This window comes from Dermacentor silvarum, chromosome 3 (assembly GCF_013339745.2).
Source record: "Dermacentor silvarum isolate Dsil-2018 chromosome 3, BIME_Dsil_1.4, whole genome shotgun sequence".
Lineage (NCBI taxonomy): Eukaryota > Metazoa > Arthropoda > Arachnida > Ixodida > Ixodidae > Dermacentor > Dermacentor silvarum.
In genome coordinates, this window is record NC_051156.1 from 145,989,718 (window position 1) to 146,008,352 (window position 18,635).

General features: G+C 48.2%; 2 protein-coding genes and 1 long non-coding RNA gene across 4 annotated transcripts in view; 2 read left to right on the forward strand and 1 right to left on the reverse strand.

The window, feature by feature from the left end:
- LOC119445879 (nuclear pore complex protein Nup58-like) overlaps positions 1-265 on the forward strand; it is an 83,798-nt gene extending 83,533 nt beyond the window's left edge. Inside the window, exon 5 of the mRNA XM_049663699.1 lies at positions 148-265. Coding sequence (XP_049519656.1) covers positions 148-149 — 2 coding nt within the window. The 3' untranslated portion in view covers positions 150-265. The remainder of the gene's footprint in view (positions 1-147) is intronic.
- LOC125944007 (uncharacterized) overlaps positions 1-18,635 on the reverse strand; it is a 77,958-nt gene that overhangs the window by 30,707 nt on the left and 28,616 nt on the right. The gene's annotated exons all lie outside the window — the stretch shown is intronic.
- The window catches only part of LOC119444861 (cuticle protein 16.5-like), a 65,180-nt gene that overhangs the window by 17,082 nt on the left and 29,463 nt on the right, over positions 1-18,635 (forward strand). The gene's annotated exons all lie outside the window — the stretch shown is intronic.

An 18,635-nucleotide genomic window follows, 5' to 3' on the forward strand; every position in this document is an offset into this window, starting at 1 on the left:
GACTTGGCTCTCCTCTCAGCTACTCCACCCTTCTCCGCAAGAAGAAGTGTAAGCTCCGCTATATTGTCTATAGTGAACAATTCTTTTTGGTATTGATCTGTTCTGGAATTGCGCATCGCTAACATGTATTTTTTGTTCTCATTCCAGAAATCCTCTTTTTCTTGGAACTTGGACCCCACACAAACCACACAGTCATGGACAACCAAATTTTCTGGTTTCAATGACGCGCAATCATTGTTATCGCAAAATAAACTGTTTGTCTGAAGTTTTTTCTGTTTTGACTGATGTACCACATGCGAAGACATTATCGTATGGTTAAAGAAATTATGCAGATTGACTGTGCTGTCGGAAGGGGCGTTCGCAAAGCTTGCGCGTAACTTCCCTCCGCCGTGGTCGAGCCAGTGCCGCTATATCTAACCAACCCCGGCGCTAGTGCAGACTCCACTCGTCGAGAACTGACGAGGTCATGTCTTTCTCCAACCAATCAGCTCGCTCTTTTCCCGTGTATTTTTTTGTCTAAGCACCGCCCCTACACCTCTTCCTTCCTCACGCACAGCACCACGAACAATCGCATCTAAATACATTATACACCACGAAGCTACGCTTTGAAAGTAACCTGAGTGGCCCAGCTCACCCAGAGACCACCTAAAAGCTCTCCAGACTCCACAAACAAAGCATCGCTTTTAAAATACAAGGAAATATTTGCGTCTTCACTAGGCTAGCGTGTTGATTGTATCGCTACCGTGTACCATTAAAGCGGTGAATTTCTTTGCCTTTCTCCCCGTTTTCATCGGGGATCGGACTTTCATCTCCAATAAAACGTCGCCGATGTAAAGGGCTCGTTCTGCCGTGTCCTTTGCATCGGCGACATTAGAAATTTTTTGCAGCATTTGCAGCCTAATTGTCCAACGAGCCTAAATAAGCACCGAGCCGTAATGCCCTATTGTGGATATTCAGCCTCGTCGGAGATGTTGTCTGGCGGCAGGACATTTTGTCTGCCCGCAGTACATTCCGTCTCGTTGGGCCTTCAGTCTCATTGGACATTCGCGCTATGAATTTTTGAGACGCACCATCCGTCTCGCGTGAGTTTTGTGATGTCTCATAGTTTAGATGCCGTTGTTCTGTGCACGGTGTCCGAACACCGTGCTTCTGTCCTCTGAATGGACTACCCTCCTCTTCTCCCGTCATCCTGTACCCCTGTTACGGCTGCAGCAAAAGGCTCCCGCGGGAGCGAAAGATAGCGGTCGTATTACACGGCTGCGCTCGCGCCACTGGATAGAGCGCACATATGACGAAGCGGCCTACATTTAAAGCGAACAACGCTACCGCTATAGATATTCTGGTTCACGACTCCCTTTAATAAGGAATTACACAATTAAACACATGTATCACTTCCACACACTGTTTGAAGCGATACAGTGATTGGATTCACAGCGATTAAACGTACGCAATGAAGCGTATCATTTTTGTAAAGCGAAAAGCGTTCGGCTATTGACTTGCATTGACAACATCGTCGACGATTTCTGGGCATTTTTTATTGCGTTACCATTGATAGTGTCAAAGCGCAAAAACGTGCATGCTAATTTCTTGTGAAGTATGGGAAGCCGGTCACATCGAAGGAATAGAGAAACGGGATAGCTTAGAAGAGTTTTTATGTGTATATGTGTATACAGGGTGTCCCAGCTGCCACGCAGCACGATTTGAAAAAAGAGCAACGGCGTTACGCGAAGCAAACATTGCGCGTGTTGTTTCCAGTACAGTGGAGTAGCCGGTAATAATTTTTTAGTTGCTACAGATTTAATTAGCTTATTGTAATTAACTATATAACTCGAAAAGTACTGTCCTAATTATTAAAGTATCATAGAGAAAATTGTAGAGCAACATGAAAAACTCCTCATGCAGCTTTCTGTTGCTCGATACGTGCTACAGGAGGAAACCACTTTATTAAGAAAATTTTCAGGGCGTTGCAGGTGGCCGCTTGTCTGCTGCGACCTCTTCCGCCCACAATACGTGCTACATAAATGTGATTTTCCGAGTGTGAAAGGAGCCCACAAAAATTTGGAGGATTCTAAGCTTCACCTTCAAGAGTTGAACGCGATAGCATTCAGAGATCTTTGACTGCTTTTCACACTTCCCGGCAACTGCAGCTTATGTATCCATGATGTTTGCCGGGAAAGGCTGGCGGTGAACGCTATGCACGAAGGCGCGCTTTCTGGTAGAAACGCGGCCTCTTTCGTGGGCTGGCGTTCTTTTATTGTTTGCACCTTTAATATTTCAGCCTGAGAAGATTTAGCTTAAAAGGCATGTGCTGTCGGTGTTTTCTTTCATGACAATTGTTAGTGGGTTGTCACTCTCAAAATTCCGAGGAATAACTTAGTAAAGAATGGAAGACAAAGGGTGAGCAACTTTAGTGGTAAAATATATTTGGAGGACCTGCGTGGTTGGGGATGATTTGTTCGGCCGCAGGCGCATCAATTCCTGTACCTCTCTCTCTGTGTTTATATATATTGTCACGTAGTAGTGGCGGTGAAGAAAACAGTCGCAAAACTGTGAATGCAGAAACGTACTTTTTATTGGGCGAACCTGCGCCCACAAAAGCAAGTTGCACTCGATGCACAACGATAGCGGAAAACACAGTCCGCGATTGTCGAAATCTGATTAGCGGCGAAACGTGTCGGCTTTTATACATGAGTTATCGATGGTTCTGGAGTAATCCCTGGTGCCCGCGTGTCTTCCAGAAAGTACTAGACAATTCGCGTCGCTCATACAATCAGATTACATAAGCGTCGGTGACAACAGACAACGGATAGAAGCATCGATAACGTTCCAGAAGCTTCCGATAGATGCAGGTGCGTCCTCCGGTGAGCAATAACGTTTAACATTTGTTAGCCGGTGAGAAGCGGTCATCGGTAAAAGATAAACAAGTACACGTGTCAATACCTCCCCTTAATAAACATCGTCCCGATGCTACAAACAAACACGAAAGCCAAAACAAAACCACGCCCAATAAAGAAAAAACAACGTAACAAAGTACATAAGTTCGTCAGCGGGCGTAGAAAGGCTTAAGACGCATCACGTGGATGACCCCAGGTCGTGCGCGGCGCAGCTGTGATTGCGAAATGCAGTCTGGCACGACATCATAGTCCAGTGCGCCAATACGTCGGATGATCTTATAAGCTAAGAAATAGCGTTGTAACAATTTGTCGCTAAATCCTTGTGGGCGTATCGGAGTCCTGACCCAAACACGGTCGTCGGGCTGGTACTCGACGTAGCGTCGTCGAAGATTGTAGTGTCGGCTATCGGTCCTCTGCTGGTTCTTGATGAGCAGGCGGGCGAGCTGTCGACCTTCTTCGGCACGCAGCAAGTAGGTGGCGACGTCGAGATTGTCTTCGTAGGTGACGTCCGGTAGCATGGCGCCAAGCGTCATTGCCGGTTTCCTTCCGTAGACCAGGTTTAACGGCGCCATGTGCGTCGTTTCTTGCGCGGCCGTGTTGTATGCGAAGGTCACGTACGGAAGAATAGCATCCCAGGTCTTGTGTTCGACGTCGACGTACATTGCCATCATGTCGGCGATGGTCTTATTTAGGAGCTCAGTGAGGCCATTCGTGTGCGGGTGGTAGGCGGTGGTTCGGCGATGGCTTGTCTGGCTGTATCGCAGGATAGCTTGAGTTAGATTTGCCGTAAAGGCCGTACCTCTGTCGGTGACGAGGACTTCTGGGGCCCCGTGGCACAGGAGAATGTTCTCAACGAAGAATTTGGCTACCTCGGCGGCACTGCCTTTGCGCAAGGCTTTTGTTTCGGCGTAGCGGGTGAGGTAGTCCGTAGCTACGACAATCCATTTATTCCAGGACGTCAACGTCGGGAAAAGTCCATCTCGATCTGCTGGAACGGTCGGCGAGGTGGTTCGATCGGCTGTCGAAGTCCGGCTGGATTTGTCGGCGGTGTTTTGCGTCGCTGACAGCCTCGGCATGAATTTACGTAATGGGCGATGTCGACAGTGAGGTGAGGCCAGTAGTATTTCTCTTGTATCGTCGCAAGCGTGCGTGAAATACCGAGTTGTCCAGCCAATGGGTCGTCATGGAGAGCTTGCAGAACCTCTGGACGCAATGCTAAGGGTACCACGAGGAGGTAGTTGGCTTGGAGTGGCGAGAAATTCTCCTTAAGGAGAATGCTGTTTTGCAAGAAAAGCAATGCCAATCCTCGCCTGAAAACCTTCGGCACAACGACGGTCTTGCCTTCCAGGTAATCTATAAGGCTCCTTAGTTCCGGGTCGGCTCGTTGTTGTTCGGAGAATTCGTCGGCACTGATGGGTTCCAAGAAAGTGTCGTCTTCATGGTGCTCTGTGGCGGCGATTCGACGGGGGCGTGAGAGAAGAAGTCGGTGTCAGAGTGCTTTCGCCCAGACTTATAAACGACAGTGATGTCGAATGCCTGAAGTCTCAGACTCCATCGTGCTAGGCAACCTGAAGGGTCCTTCAAGTTAGCTAGCCAACACAAGGCATGGTGGTCGCTCACAACTTTGAAGGGCCTGCCATAGATGTATGGGCGAAACTTTGATATAGCCGAGATGGTGGCGAGGCACTCCTTTTCTGTTGCGGAATAATTTGCTTCGGCCTTCGACAGTGACCGGCTAGCGTAAATTACAAACCTTTCTACTACGTCGGTCCTCTGCACAAGCACGGTGCCGAGTCCTACGCTGCTTGCCTCGGTGTGGACTTCGGTATCGGCGTTTTCGTCGAAATGCGCAAGTATTGGCGGCGATTGCAGGCGTCGCTTTAGCTCTTCGATTGCTTCGACTTGAATTCGACCCACGTAACCAGGGTGGTCTCTCTGCTCTCAAACCAGGTCCAAGCAGCGTAATCCAACGAAAAATAGACATGGCGCAGCTTGTCGTCGTCGCTCCATTTGTTGAACGTCGCGGTCCTCTCGTATGCACGAGAGGTTTCATGGTCTTCAGCCGATGATCCACGAAAGGTCGTTGGCTCCCGAGGTTGTTGCAGCAGGATGGGGGACGCAAGGGCTCCCAGTGGGGTCATTGACTTGGAGTTGATAGTTGTGGTCTTCTCGGTAAGATGTCCGTACTCCGGCAGAAGTCCTTGCTGCCTACGGCTAGCTCTCTGGCCCTTGCCGACGTTTGTGTTGTCCTCTGGTTTCGGTCTTGGATCGCGGATTTGCGGGAGCGTTCGGTGCATGAACGCACTAGCACCTTCACCAAATGTCACGTAGTAGTGACGGTGAAGAAAACAGTCGCAAAACTGTGAATGACGAAATTGAATTTTTATTGGGCGAACCTGTGCCCACAAAAGCAAGTTACACTCGAAGCGGATTCAGGGATCTTTGAATGCTATCACGTTCCACTCTTAAAGGCGAAGCTTAATCGGCCTCCAAATTGTTTCATTCTGCTTTGATTCCGGCCCAGCGTTCCTCCTGCGTGCTAGATGCATCCTCTCACATTAATATACCCCGTAATCAATAGATACGTACTGCCGGTATTTCATTGAACACGAAAGCGTTTTATGCCCGGGTTTCACGACTGATTTCCGGCAACGGATGTAACGGTCGTGGTCGGCTCCGGCGCCGCCATCTAGGAGCGGTGAAGCGAAGCACTGCATCATGACACTAACGAGTGCGGACAGGGATCGCTTCGGTGGTCACAGCGCAGCGGAGGCTCCAACTCGGTGTAGCAGTGGAATAAAGAACCAAGTGTAGCCTCGTGCAGAGAGTTTCATACAATAATTATACAATAAATAACCTAACAATAAAAAGCACTCTTAAATTGTCCGACGGCAGGATTCGAACACAGGACCTCTAGCAAGAAATCCGATATTGAAACCATTACGCCGCGGACGCATGCATTGACATTCGACATAAAACGCCCTTATGAATTTATCGCAGGCTAGCCAGCGCATTGAGACGATTGGCGCATTTCGATTTGGCCACCTCGACAAGCTGAAGCGTTGTAATTAGCAGCGATGGTGCGCGTTCGCAGCGTCTTCTGCACTTCGAAAAGTATGGATTGCTCTGAAATTTATGGCGATGAAGGCATATAAAGCGCAATAAACAAATCAACAAGAACGTCTAAATCTACAAGCAAGAAGATCACACATATCCATGTACTATACTTCTGTGGCCTCGTGATAGGCATGCAGTTAGCGTCGGGTTAGCCTGTGGTGCCTCGTCGCCTACGGATTGAGGCTTCAGTGTTCATCACCAGTGCATCGCCAATTGCTTCGTTTGCGACTGGCACCACCTAAGAATGGCACCGCCGTTGCCTTTCTGCGCTAGAAGGTGCAGAAAGGCAACGACGTCGCCGGGCGAATCTCGCTTATCTCCGGCGAGAGACACGCCAGCGTGAAGCAGGATGCCTTCGCGCATTCGCGGCGCACGGCGCGAACTCTGCCACTGGCATTCCTGTCCCCTAGCCACTGCGGAGCCGTATCAGAATTCTCGCAACTTCGCTGAAGCCACCCGCCAGCAGGGCGGCGCTCGCCAACAGGTCGCCGCGCGCCAAGGAAACCTGCAACACTGTCACCGGCCCGCAAATCGTGCGCCTTTCGCTGCAGCGGACCGTGAGTTCACGAAGCCAACATGCAACAGCTTCTGTGAAGACACGTTTCACTTTCGGGTTCTACCGATTCCTTTGAAACAGAGGTCAACGATATTTTCTTTTTTTTTCAGACTGTGGCTACGAGTTCCACAAAAGCAAGTGCCAGAAATTGCCCTGCGACTTCGGGCACAAAAGATACAGGGCTGCCAGAAGCATCATTGAAGAAGAAGCCTGTAGTGGAGTAGGTGACAATAGCTTTTTGTCCCAGCGGCACGGAGTGCAGCTACCGACCAACAGGCCGATCTCTCCCCAAATACCCTCTGGCATACTTCAGCTGGTATTTTCCGCAGTGAGTTTTTCAAGACTTTGCGACGTTTACAAACGTGTACGCACTTCAGAAAGATGGCATTGAGCTCGGAACGAGTAAGCAAGAAATCAAGATTTTTTGAAAATCCTTATGGTGATGGGGTATTTATGTTATCCGAGGATTCGTATGCATTGACAAGCATCAACTAGGATCCCCGCTATAGCCGACTCCATGACAGCTAAGAGGTTTCTTAATATTAGGGCTGCGCGGCACATAGTAGAGTCGAACGCTCCGCGTGATCCGGCGAACCAGGACAAGTTCTAGAAAGTGCGCCCTGTCATAGAAGCCGGCAGGACACGGTGCTTGCAACTCTCGCCTTTGGAGCCTAACAGTATAGATGAGCAGATGATATCATTTACAGGCCGTGTCCCGGCAAAGTAATTTGTGAAAAGAAATCCGAATAAAGAAGGAGTGAAGGTGTTCCTCTGATGTAGCTCCGACGGCTTGGCTTATGACATGGAGCTGTATCAAGGCAAGGGAATGAGGGTTAGTGCACAACATTCGGACGTGGCAGATCATTTGTTATGCGGCTGATCGAGGCAATGCACCCAAGAAAAAAACCTAAAATGCTTCATGGATAATTACTTTACTTCAGTGCCAGTATTCCTGGAGCTGAAACAAAGAGGGATTATTGCCAGTGGTACAATTCGAGCTAACAGACTGCTTAAGTGTCGATTAAAAAAAATAGGAAAATGAAAAAGGAGCGTGAAGAAGCATGGAAGAAAAGGTTTCAGCAAAAGGTGACCTTGGTAGTGTAAGATTGCAAGATAATTTAATAGAGAACGTGACTACCACGCAAGTTGGAATTGGAAATGCTAGAAATGTAAAACGATGGAGTGGGGCGGCAAAGGAGCCTATTGAAAGTGACTGCCCAGAAGTGATCGTACAATACAACTCGTACGTGGGAGGAGTCGATTAAGTTGACTTCGTAATGTCTCTAAGCTCTCAAGGCAAGAACTAGAAAGTGGCCGTGGGGGTGATCTCTCATTTTCTGTGTTTTGCGCTGAGCAACAGCTGGTTAGAGTACCTCAGGGACGCAAGCGCTGAGAAGCTCCTACAGAGAAACACCATGGGCATGATGGCGCTCCAAAGAGACATTACGAACAGCCTGATCACTTGCAACAGAAATGCTCCAAAAAAGCGCGGTAGGGCAAGCAATGACAGCTCTAGCCCATTGTCAAGAAGGCCACACCACATTCCCTTCCGACCGCTGCCATTAAGTATGGCAGGTACGATCACTGGCCGGAGCACGTGTGCACACCAAATGCACGTCGTTGCCGCCGTAAGGGATGCGCAGCGAAGAGCCGAATTCGCTGCCGAAAATGCCACTTCTTTTTCTGCCTGTGGGCTCAGAATGATTGCTTTCATCTTTACTGCACAAAGTAGATTAGTAATGTTTAGATTACCAAGGAACAATCACAGGAAATATGTTTTGCCCCACTTACCTAGCTAAGCGAACTAGAAAGTACAGTGAAACATTTTTTTCCGGGTTAGGGCGTGCTGTCCACAAATGTGGGCACCACGGAAAACTAGGAAGAAAAACGGGTAGCTTGCACTAGCCGCGCAAGGCTAAAGACACACCGGAGCCGATCGGTTTCTAGCTGGTCCTGGCTATACGGAATGATGCTAAGGTATACGAAGTAATGCCAAGTGATGCTAAGTTATGCGAAGTGTATAGGCATTTCCTCGTGGTCCGTGGCATCGGGGAACGCCTCGCGAAGCACTTGCCGTCCGAGCACACGTAGGGGAAGTGGGGCGAAAGCTATGCACAGTGTACGGGCGGTGCACAGCAGACGACACACCAGGATGACGTCACGGCGCATGCCCAGTAGCGCACAGCTGGTGGGAGCTCGGCCGAGCCGCCGCCAGAGGGGCCTGCTGCAGTCACGGACACCGCAAGCGTTCGGCGCTAATGTGGGGAAATGGAGAAGCGCGGATGGCGTAGGCAGCACCTCTGAGCGTTGCCTCGTTGGTGCTGCTACAATTTGTTTCTCTCACTCTCGCTCTCATTTTCTTTTTCTGGGCTTCTTCGATTTTCCACTTCTGGCTACCCGCGGGCTGCCAGAGCCAACCAGAGCACCTTCGTTTTTCTCGGGTTGCTCCATCCCCCGCGTGAGGCACTTCCGCCGCACCTTCGTTTTACTCGGGCTGGAAGCTTCTGGCTACCCGCTGGGCTGCCAGAACCAGCCAGGACGATTTTGGTCTGGCAGCTCTCTGGAAGTTCTGTGGCTAGCAGACGAAAAAAAGAGGCGATGAGCGCTCGCCGCCATCTTTGTGGGGACTTGATGGATTGCAACGCGGGCGCTAGCGCGCGCCGCCCCTAGCTGGCGTGCTTTTGGACTCGCTTACTTCTCGGAGTGATTCGCCATGTCGGCACGGTGCGTGGATCGCTGATTGCATTACTTCTAGCATTATCTTACTAGGATTCTAACGCACCGTTCCGCCTTGCAAGGCGGTGCCGTATGAGCGGCGGCGAACTATTTGAAGCTTTCTTTTGTTTGTGTTCCGTGAATGCTCCTTCTCGGACGTGAACAGCGCGCTGCGCACTCGATCATGCTTGCAAGGTATCTTCATCGTGTTTCGCGCAAGTTGTTGAAGTTGTAGACGCTCATTCCCGCACATTGCGGTGCCTTTTCGGTTCATGTAATTTTCAGGTGGTATCCCTTTTCACATCGCTCGCGTATATGCGGCGATATGTCTTTTTTCTGCAGTTAGCGTAGGCATCGCAGATAACCCGTGTTCGCTCGATCCGTCTCACCATCGTATCTTGGGTGGCAGCTCGAAACCGATGCGTTCTAACTATATATGTAGGCCGTTGATGTTAAAGGAATGCGCTGGTTGAGATGAGTAATGACCACACATACATTAGCTTTATTATTGCTCTCATTATCTACCAATACTACTTTTCGTGTGAAGCTTTTTGCAGGTTACAGGCGGCGTGCATTTTCACGCGCCAGCCGCAGCTGCAGCTCCTTCAGCACAGGAGCAGAATTAAGAGGAGCACCATCAGGCGAAACAAACTTTCTCAACTCGAATTCAAGCATGTCAGAATTTTATGCATATAAGATGTACCCGATATCCTGCTTTTTTATGTCTTGTCAAATGATGTCAAATGTTGCCGGTGGCCGACGTGAGCGCCGACAATCGCCACGAGCAGGCATCATCGAGCGAGCGATCACTTAGGTGCAATTTCGCGGCTTGGAATCGGACGCGTCGCACACCATTTATTACGCTGTGCTAAGTGAGCTGCACAGTGCGCGTCCTGTGCCGAGTCGCGCGAAATCTCGCAAAAGTGATCGTATTCCTGAATGCAACTATGTATTTCCAAGGTGGCAACGCAGAAATGGGCCGACTACGCCACGCGCGCGCCGCCCACGTTGGTCGCTGCCATGCTCGTAGCATGTTTACATTTCTCCCGCGGCCAGCACTGTCCCGGCGTTCGATTTTGTAAACTTCGGGCAGCTCCGGGTTGTCTTGGTTTCCAAGCCCACGTGACTTCCTATCAGAACCGGAACTAGCTAGCTGCCAGCGGGCTGCCAGAACTCCGAAAATCGAAGAAGCCCTCTATCTCCCGAGCATAGCGCGCGACGCTCCGGGAGGTGGTCGCTTCTCTCTCCCGACCATAGCGCGCGACGCGCGCACTCTCTCTCACGTTCATTTTCTCTCTCCCGAGCATAGCGCGCGATGCTCCGCGAGGTGGTTGCTATAGGCAACACAGCGGCAGGCGGCACACATTACGGCCGGCTTAAACAGCTCCGCTGTTAAAATAAAATGTATGTTTCTATCTTTAAATCACTATTTTATTGCAGCATGAAGAGCCGAAAATTATGTTGGTATAATTGTTTTCCTTGCCAGATTTAATTCGCGCCTGAAGGGGATAATGAAGCAGAATGGCCTCTAAGCTGAACATAGATGTGGGTAAAGAAAAGTTGGGCGATTGTAGCCTAGGCAACGTACAGAGTTGAACTTTTGCATAGCGTTTCCATTAACTTTGTTGTTATCGGTAACGACACATATTACTTTGTAGCCTATCTTCTCCAGCCCACATACGACGTCATTCAGCAACCCGTGCAAGAAGTTCGCGTCGGCGCCAAGTACGGGCACTATGTGGGCCACTTTGAACTTGCATATAAACGAGTGCACCGTTAGTAGCTTCAGTTGAATTAATGGCCACGCTAGTGATACCGCACCTTTGTAATCAAAGAAGGCTTTAATGTGGATTTCATCCCCTATCAGTGTGACAGTGCGCTGGTAGTCATCGAAGTCGGAAATCCTTGTAGCCATGTATTTCAGGAACCCCGAATTTTCATGCTCTAGCTTAGGGTTTATGCCGTATGATGAGCACATAGATTTAATCATCATGGAGTGTGGCAAGGTGACCTAACCGTAGCTGCGCACGTATTTGTAGGCATGGGGCGTAATTGTGAAGAAAAGGCAACATAACACCATTAATTCAGCTGAATAACGCCTCCGAATCTTGTTCATTGGCAGCACCTTATACTGCTTACGAATGAATTTGAGGGTGCCAAATCTTTCCTCTGTTGTGTCGCTCAGCTTATCGAGCAGGAAAGAAATGGCTTGGAGGATTTCTTCCGATTTCTCAAAAGTTTATTCAAGGTGGCTGTCCCATTTTTGGACGCCATCTAAAAATTCGTCTAGTCGCCACTTGCTCTTTGCGGTAGGCGGAACCCGTACGATAGACCCAAGCTTCTTGGTCAAGCACTTCATGAAGTGAAACGTAACAACCAAGTCCGCTTTTATGGTCACAGAATACTTAATCGGCGGAGCCTCGTCTTCAACGATCTGCTCATTGCTCTGAATTGAGTGCCAGAAGGTGAATTTCTTTAGTTTTTTGCGAGCAACTATCTCTTCAGCTCACACAATTTTATCAGTGTCTTCCTCTTGACGAAATGTCTCGGAGGATTCCGCAAGAGCTCTTTGCATAGCTAAATCGTCTAGACGGATCCACTGTGGGGCTCTCGGTCGACAAATATGTCAGACAGTCTGGAAATCTCGATGGCACTACGTTTTTTAGAAGGCGAAGATAGGGCAAAGGAGCCATGACTGTTTGCCATGAAGCATCCTCCAAGTACGACGTTTCGCCCGGATCTCTTGTGAGGTGAAATGTGCTTCGCACACCTGAGGAAAAATATCACCCACGCATGAGTAAATTCCCTCTCTCTAATGCACCACAAACGCGAATTCACCAAGTCAAGTATCGTCTAAAACCAGACTTTTCTTAACTCTTTCCTCATCGCGGGCAAGAAGTTGGTTTGGGGCCGTAAGGTAAATACAATACAGCGATATAGTTATAAAACGTAAAGATGAATGAACCTAAAATTTTTGTTATTCCCGGCATGCAAGAATGCCGCCCCTTCATCTGTGTACAAAGGAATTATATCAGAACGTCGCTTAATGGCTATAGTTCCGATACCTATCGCAATCACTGTCATTAAAGACATCTGTCTACGAACACGAATTACGATATCAGCGCCTTTTTAAAGTGTAGCCGCCGCGGAACGAAGACCCCATGCTAAGCACGATTACACCAGGATGAGATTTTGCGGAGACATACAACTAAAAGCCTGCCCCACACGCACAGAAATTGATCTATTTCAATTAGCACGGCAATGAAATAGCTTTTTACTCATTATTCCCAAATTGAAATGGTAATCAGGAATATAGAGATTACTCACTCTGGAGTTCCGCGTAGCGCAGAAGTACTGTCGTGGTATCGCACGAATCCATTTCGTGAGTATATAGTTCCTCATCTCGCGGGAACCTAAACACGTGGGATTGCACTCTGCCGTGTAGTTTCAGAACACTTGTTAGGCATCGTGCTGTCACAATACCATCGCTGCACCTACCCGTCCTAGGAACTCAAAGTCACTTTAGGCACAGAAAATCCAGTAACATACAAAAAATAGCACAACCACACGGAGCCCTACGGAGCGAGGCCTACGACGTCCTGGCACAACGAGAAACATCCAAAGACTGACAAAAAAAAAAAAAAAACGTTCGGCGAATGCAGCTTCACAACCGTCATCCGTATCAGAAAGTAGTGCCCTGAAGTGGTTAATGCAAAAAGGTTTTGCTTTGTAACCGAGTTTTCATTTAGCAAACATAATGTTTTCTTCAGTTATCCTGGTATTTATCGAACGTTACTTTCTAAATAAGAACTCCATATCACCGTGTGGCTCGCGCGCGTAAGGCGTTGCTCCGCCTGCCAATACCTGCCTCCCATGCTACTTCCCCTACTTTTGCACGGTCGCCTCCGTATTGACACGCATCACGTGACAAGAGGCAGCGCTTCGGCCTTCAAGTCTAGGGGGTGTTGCGGTGAGCTGGCGATCGCGGCTCAATCTGGCGCACGCAATGGAGGAAAGCGGGAAGGAAACGCGCCTTCTTCCGTTGCGCGCAAGGATCCGGGCGGAGAGGGCGTATTCTACTCCGAGCGGCCCGGGCGGCTGAGCACACCCGCCCCCACTGTATCTTTAAAGTCATATGTGAAGCGACTAAGTCCGCCGCGCGCTGTGTTTTTGCGGCTTAGTTCGCGTTCACGCGAGACGCAGCACGAAGGTCAATTCGCTCGCTGCTGCTACGCGCTTCTTCACCCCAGCGTTTTGACAGCGAATTTCAGCTTTCATGGAGAAAGATGTGCTCAAGTTTTTTTGTGCGCGCGTGGCAAGATGCTTGTTAATTTAGTTATAGTATGCCCATAATTAAAACTTTATACGGGCGATAAAACTACTATCATTACTTCGTAAAGCTGTCCACTAATTTGCTATAGCAATCGATGCTTCGCCTTTCGGGCGAAACTGCGACTTTTTTTTGTTGCTGTAGCAATTATATGCATATTTCAGACGCCATTCTGCCGTGGCCGTGAGGTTCCGTGTCAAGTCTGTGGACGATAAAATCGTCGCCGCGCGCCGTATGCTGTATAAGCGTGAATCCGTATAACTTCTTTTTTCTTGTAGAAGATTTCGTGTGGCATAGCACGAGGTTTCCTTTGCCAATAGAAGCTCCTAAAGTTCCCTACCATAAGGTGAAATTTGTAGCTCAGTTTGGACTCTGATTTTTCTAGCGCGCTCAGTGCTGAGTGGGAAGCACTTGTTATTGTACTCTGTACTGGCTGATAAACGGTGCAGCTTGTGGACACGCTAGCATAAAACATCTTGTTGATATCGTTGCTCTGCTCTTCTGCAATACATCTTATGTCTATAGTAGAATGCCAAAGCGCTATAAACAGTCGTGTGACCCGAATAAACAAGCAGCGCGTGCATTTCACAGGGCTAAGAGGACGATCTTAAGCGAGATAATTTTATTTCCTAGGCATAAATTTCTCTAAAGCGCCTACATAAGTTATGCAACGTACGGTGCACTAAAACACTCTATTTTGCATACAGTGTTGGTTTAACGATAAGTTGGCAGTGTGGGATAGTACTCACTCACACTCACTCACCATAATTTTTTCCAGGCCCCGCACTCACTGACGTTCACACTCACCTCCACTTACACTCACTCGCACTCACGCCTTTCAAATGAGTGTGAATGTGAGTGAGTGCACTCATGAGTGAGTGTGCCGACCTATGCCACTCACAATTCGTGTATATGCATAATGAAGCTTCCAATTTAGCAACTGTTACTCGGTAGTGCGTCAAGGCAGTGTTTTGGGTCCAGTATTATTTTTAACATACATTAACGATTTGCCTTCCCGATTACATGGTAACAGACCTCTATTCGCAACGATTGTATTTCGTACCGAGAAATTAATCGCAGTGATGTTCACCATCTACAAAATTCTCCCTTTTCTTGCTTTCAGGAGTGGCAGATGACTCTAAATGCCCAAAAATATGTAACCCTAACAGTAAGTAGAAAGAAACAAATATCTGATTTTACTGGAATTATTGACACACCTCTCACTTCTGTATTTCAGCGTAAATATTTAGGTGTCACTTTAACACACTCTCCGATGGAAAACACATGTTAACAAGATAACCTCAGTGGAAAGCAATGTACATGCTGAGCACTAACGCGACTGTTCTTTCTGAGAAGACGCCTTCGTCTTGCGCCCCCAGATACAAATCTGCTGGCCACAAAATGCTTGTTCGACCTTGTGCTGGAGTACGCCAATATTGTTTGGTTTCCGTACACAAAAGAACACATAGCAAAAATGGAAGGGGTGCAGACGAAGGGAATTAGGTTCTTTTATATTAAATACAAGTTCACTGATTCATCTACTGGATTATTAAAGAGAGCTAGTTTATTAACACTGCAAAGTAAGGCAAAACTAGCACAACGAAAGTTTTTATTTCAATTTATTCATGTTGACATAAACATAGACACATCCGCACTAAGTTCTTCGAATCGTTCTAGGTCAACACGCCACAAACACTCTCGAACATCTAATGAATACATCTTTAGCTCAAAGTGCTTTAAATAATCACATTTCCTTAAAACAATTAAAGAACGGAATGAACTTAGTCTTTCCGTTACTAACGCTTTATCTTTAAATAACTTCAGAACTTCGAGCGGCCGCCAACTTCAGTAGCGTTCACTCGGAGCTTGCCCCTCGTTGATCATCCAGGAGCGGCAGGCGGACGAGACGACGTAAAACAAACTGATTTAATCACGGTGTAAGAACATTTAGGTGTTGACACTGCGCGCGCGACAGCGTCCAGAATTTGTTCGGCAGTGCGCGGGCGCACCGAGAAGCTCTGCTGCGAGCCGATAGATGGCGCCGCGGTCAGCGGTCCCAGCTTAGCGGCGCCGGCGGCTTGACATTGCTCTGCCTCCCCTAAATTTTCGCTCATAGTGGAGTCCGTAAAACTCAATGCGCGAAGGAAATTCGTTATTTCAGACTAACGTGATAAGTGTACCAGGCTTAATGCTTCGATAACATGAAGGTTCCTTGTGCAGGGCGTGAATGACGTGAACACAGGTCGATCGGGCAGCACTCAAAGCCCACTCAAGTTACGCTCGCGCGCACAATTTGTTTTCTCCGGTCTAGCCGTTCATCCAAGCATAAAAAAAATAAAAGCGGTAGCCCGCGTGCTACCCCTCGGTCAACATAAAATAGTGACTGCACCAGAAAATGTCGTTTTTCATGCTTATCGCTGCTTCCATTCACACTCAGAAAACCGTTCAAGCATTGTTGAACGAATTCACTGTGGCCGCGATATAAATTAAGAAATGAAACGGCACAAGATTGCGATATGCAACGCACTAGAGCAAAGTTAGCTGTTTATGGCTAGAACTTATGATGAGAATGCACATCAACTATGTAAAAAAGTCTTTCAAATGGGAATTTATTAGGCGGGACGAAGGGCAGGCGTCCTATCTTGGGTTACAGCTACACTAATACAGTTTACTGGTGAAAACCTGAGCAAATGCATCTTTATTTCAATTCTACTTAACAAAGACCGTGTATATTATTCATTTGGCTTTCGTCCATTGCGGTCGGAGTGTCTCTTGCAGGCTCTAAAAAAAAGAGGGGACTTTCTTTTTGTAGCGTTAGCTACACTGGCCTAGCCAAGCCCGTTTCGCGCGGCACATCAAGAGCAGTGCTGCGCATGCGCAAGGATCAGTGATGTCACACGGTTGCGCACCGGAGCCACCGGAGCCGGCACCTCTCGCGCACTCCGCCGCCGCCGCGGGCGACTCACCGCCGCCGGTCTGCGCATTCCAGAGGAGTGACGGCGTAGCCGTGGTAGACGCACTGGCGCCGGCGCGCGCTCACTGTGCAGTCGCCGTCTGACACTGCGCTGGAGCCGCTGCGCTTCTGACTGGCGTTTGCCAGTGTGGTATAGCCATGGAGAAGGAGAGCGCAAATGGTGCTCAACAGCGCAGAAGAACGGAGAAGCTTGACTCATAAGACTAATCTTAAGAATAATCTTAAGAATAAGCTAAGAATAATCAGCTGAACCTTTGCTAACGCTACGTATATCCTGGCATAGCCGAGCTAAGCCACTGCAACTTTTCTTAAATAGTGTATGAGAATATGCCAATGGAAGCGTATTTGACAATGCATGCTACAGCCTGTCCACAAATACACTTACACCCATCACACAATAATCTCATAGACTTTTCATTTTGCAAAGACGCAATACGGGAAAAATTGGGCATGACGCAGCTCAATACTTTTAATAGGGGATAACCATCCCAGAAGCTTACGCTCTCATACACTCCCACAATACAAAAATGTTGAATAAAAACATGCTAGCGTGCCATATACACCACACGCGCATTGTGAAAAAAATTCAGTAGTCAAGACAGAACAAATTTCAAAAAAGGCACAAATCTGCAAAGAAAACAGCAGTATTATACAGGGTTAACAGAGATTTAAAAATAGGCAAATGTCACGTAGCTGGAGAGAACCAAGGTGATGTTGTTTGCCGTCCCTTGGAGATACTCAGTTTATTTCTTTCATTCTGCCTAATTACATAATTAGTCTTACTTATTTAATCAGCTTCTCAAATATTATAATTACTTTAAAAGTGTCAATGAGAAAATTGTAGAGCAACAAGAATGACTCCCGATGCAGTTTTCTATTGCTGAATACGCGCTATGTAGAAGTGTTTTTCTGAGCGTGAAAGAAGCCTACGAATACACGCAAAGTGCCTCGAGTGGTCATTCGCGCGGCAATTTCGCGTGTATTCGCGGGTTTCTTTCACGCTCGGAAAATACTTTCGTGTATCACGTATTGAGCAATAAAAAGCTATATGAGGCACGACGACGAAGTGCTTCATTTGTGGAACACAACCGGCCCGTCTCTCTGCCTTTTCTGGACTTTTCACTGGTATTGTGGGGCCTGCCGCCTCACATCTCACGGTGATGGCTGTGCAACCTCCCGAGGCCCCGTCCGGTTCCGGTTCATCAACGGGAATCGCTTCGCGGAAGCGCGGAAATACATCTAGCGACAGCGAGGACACTGAACTGTACTCCGCATCTGCTGACGAGTCATCGCAAGACGGCTTTGAACCTGTCTTGCACCGTAAAGCCAAGCGAAGGATCGTCAATGCATCTTCGGTGTCAAGTTCGTTCACCGTAAAAACTGCACCTCAACGATGGCCTCATACCGTCCTGTTTGTACCAGAGAACTCGACAGACAATCTGCGCGTCCTCAACAGGCAAGCGCTGTCCTTGTTTCTTGAAAACACTGTACCAAACGAGATCAAGGATGTGAGGATAAACGCACGGAAAAACATCTTAGCCGTCGACGTGATGACCACGAGTGCGCTGAGCCCTCTGCAGCGTATAACGCAGCTGGGCAACATAAGGGTTCGATCCATTGTCCCTGCGGATGGTACCATCATTGCAGGAGTCATTTATGACATTGACATTGAGATCCCTGACACAGACCTTCCAGTGCTCATAAAACCAGCAAGTGAGAGCAACGTTATTGTGCACGTTGGCCGTCTTGGTAAGACACGTCGTGTGAAATTAACGTTCAAGAGTGATTGCCTTCCTTCCTACGTGAAGGTTGGCCACTTCCGCCACCCGGTTCGACCATTTCTTCCGAAACCGCTGCAATGTTACAACTGCCAGAGGATTGGCCATGTGAAGGGCGTTTGCACGAATTCAGCCACATGTCTCCGATGCGCCGAGCCACACTCAGAACAAAACTGTAATGCCACTGTTTTGAAGTGCCCTAACTGTCAAGGCGCTCACAGTGCTTCTTCCAACGACTGCCCCAAGATTAGGAAGGAATGTTCTGTGCTCA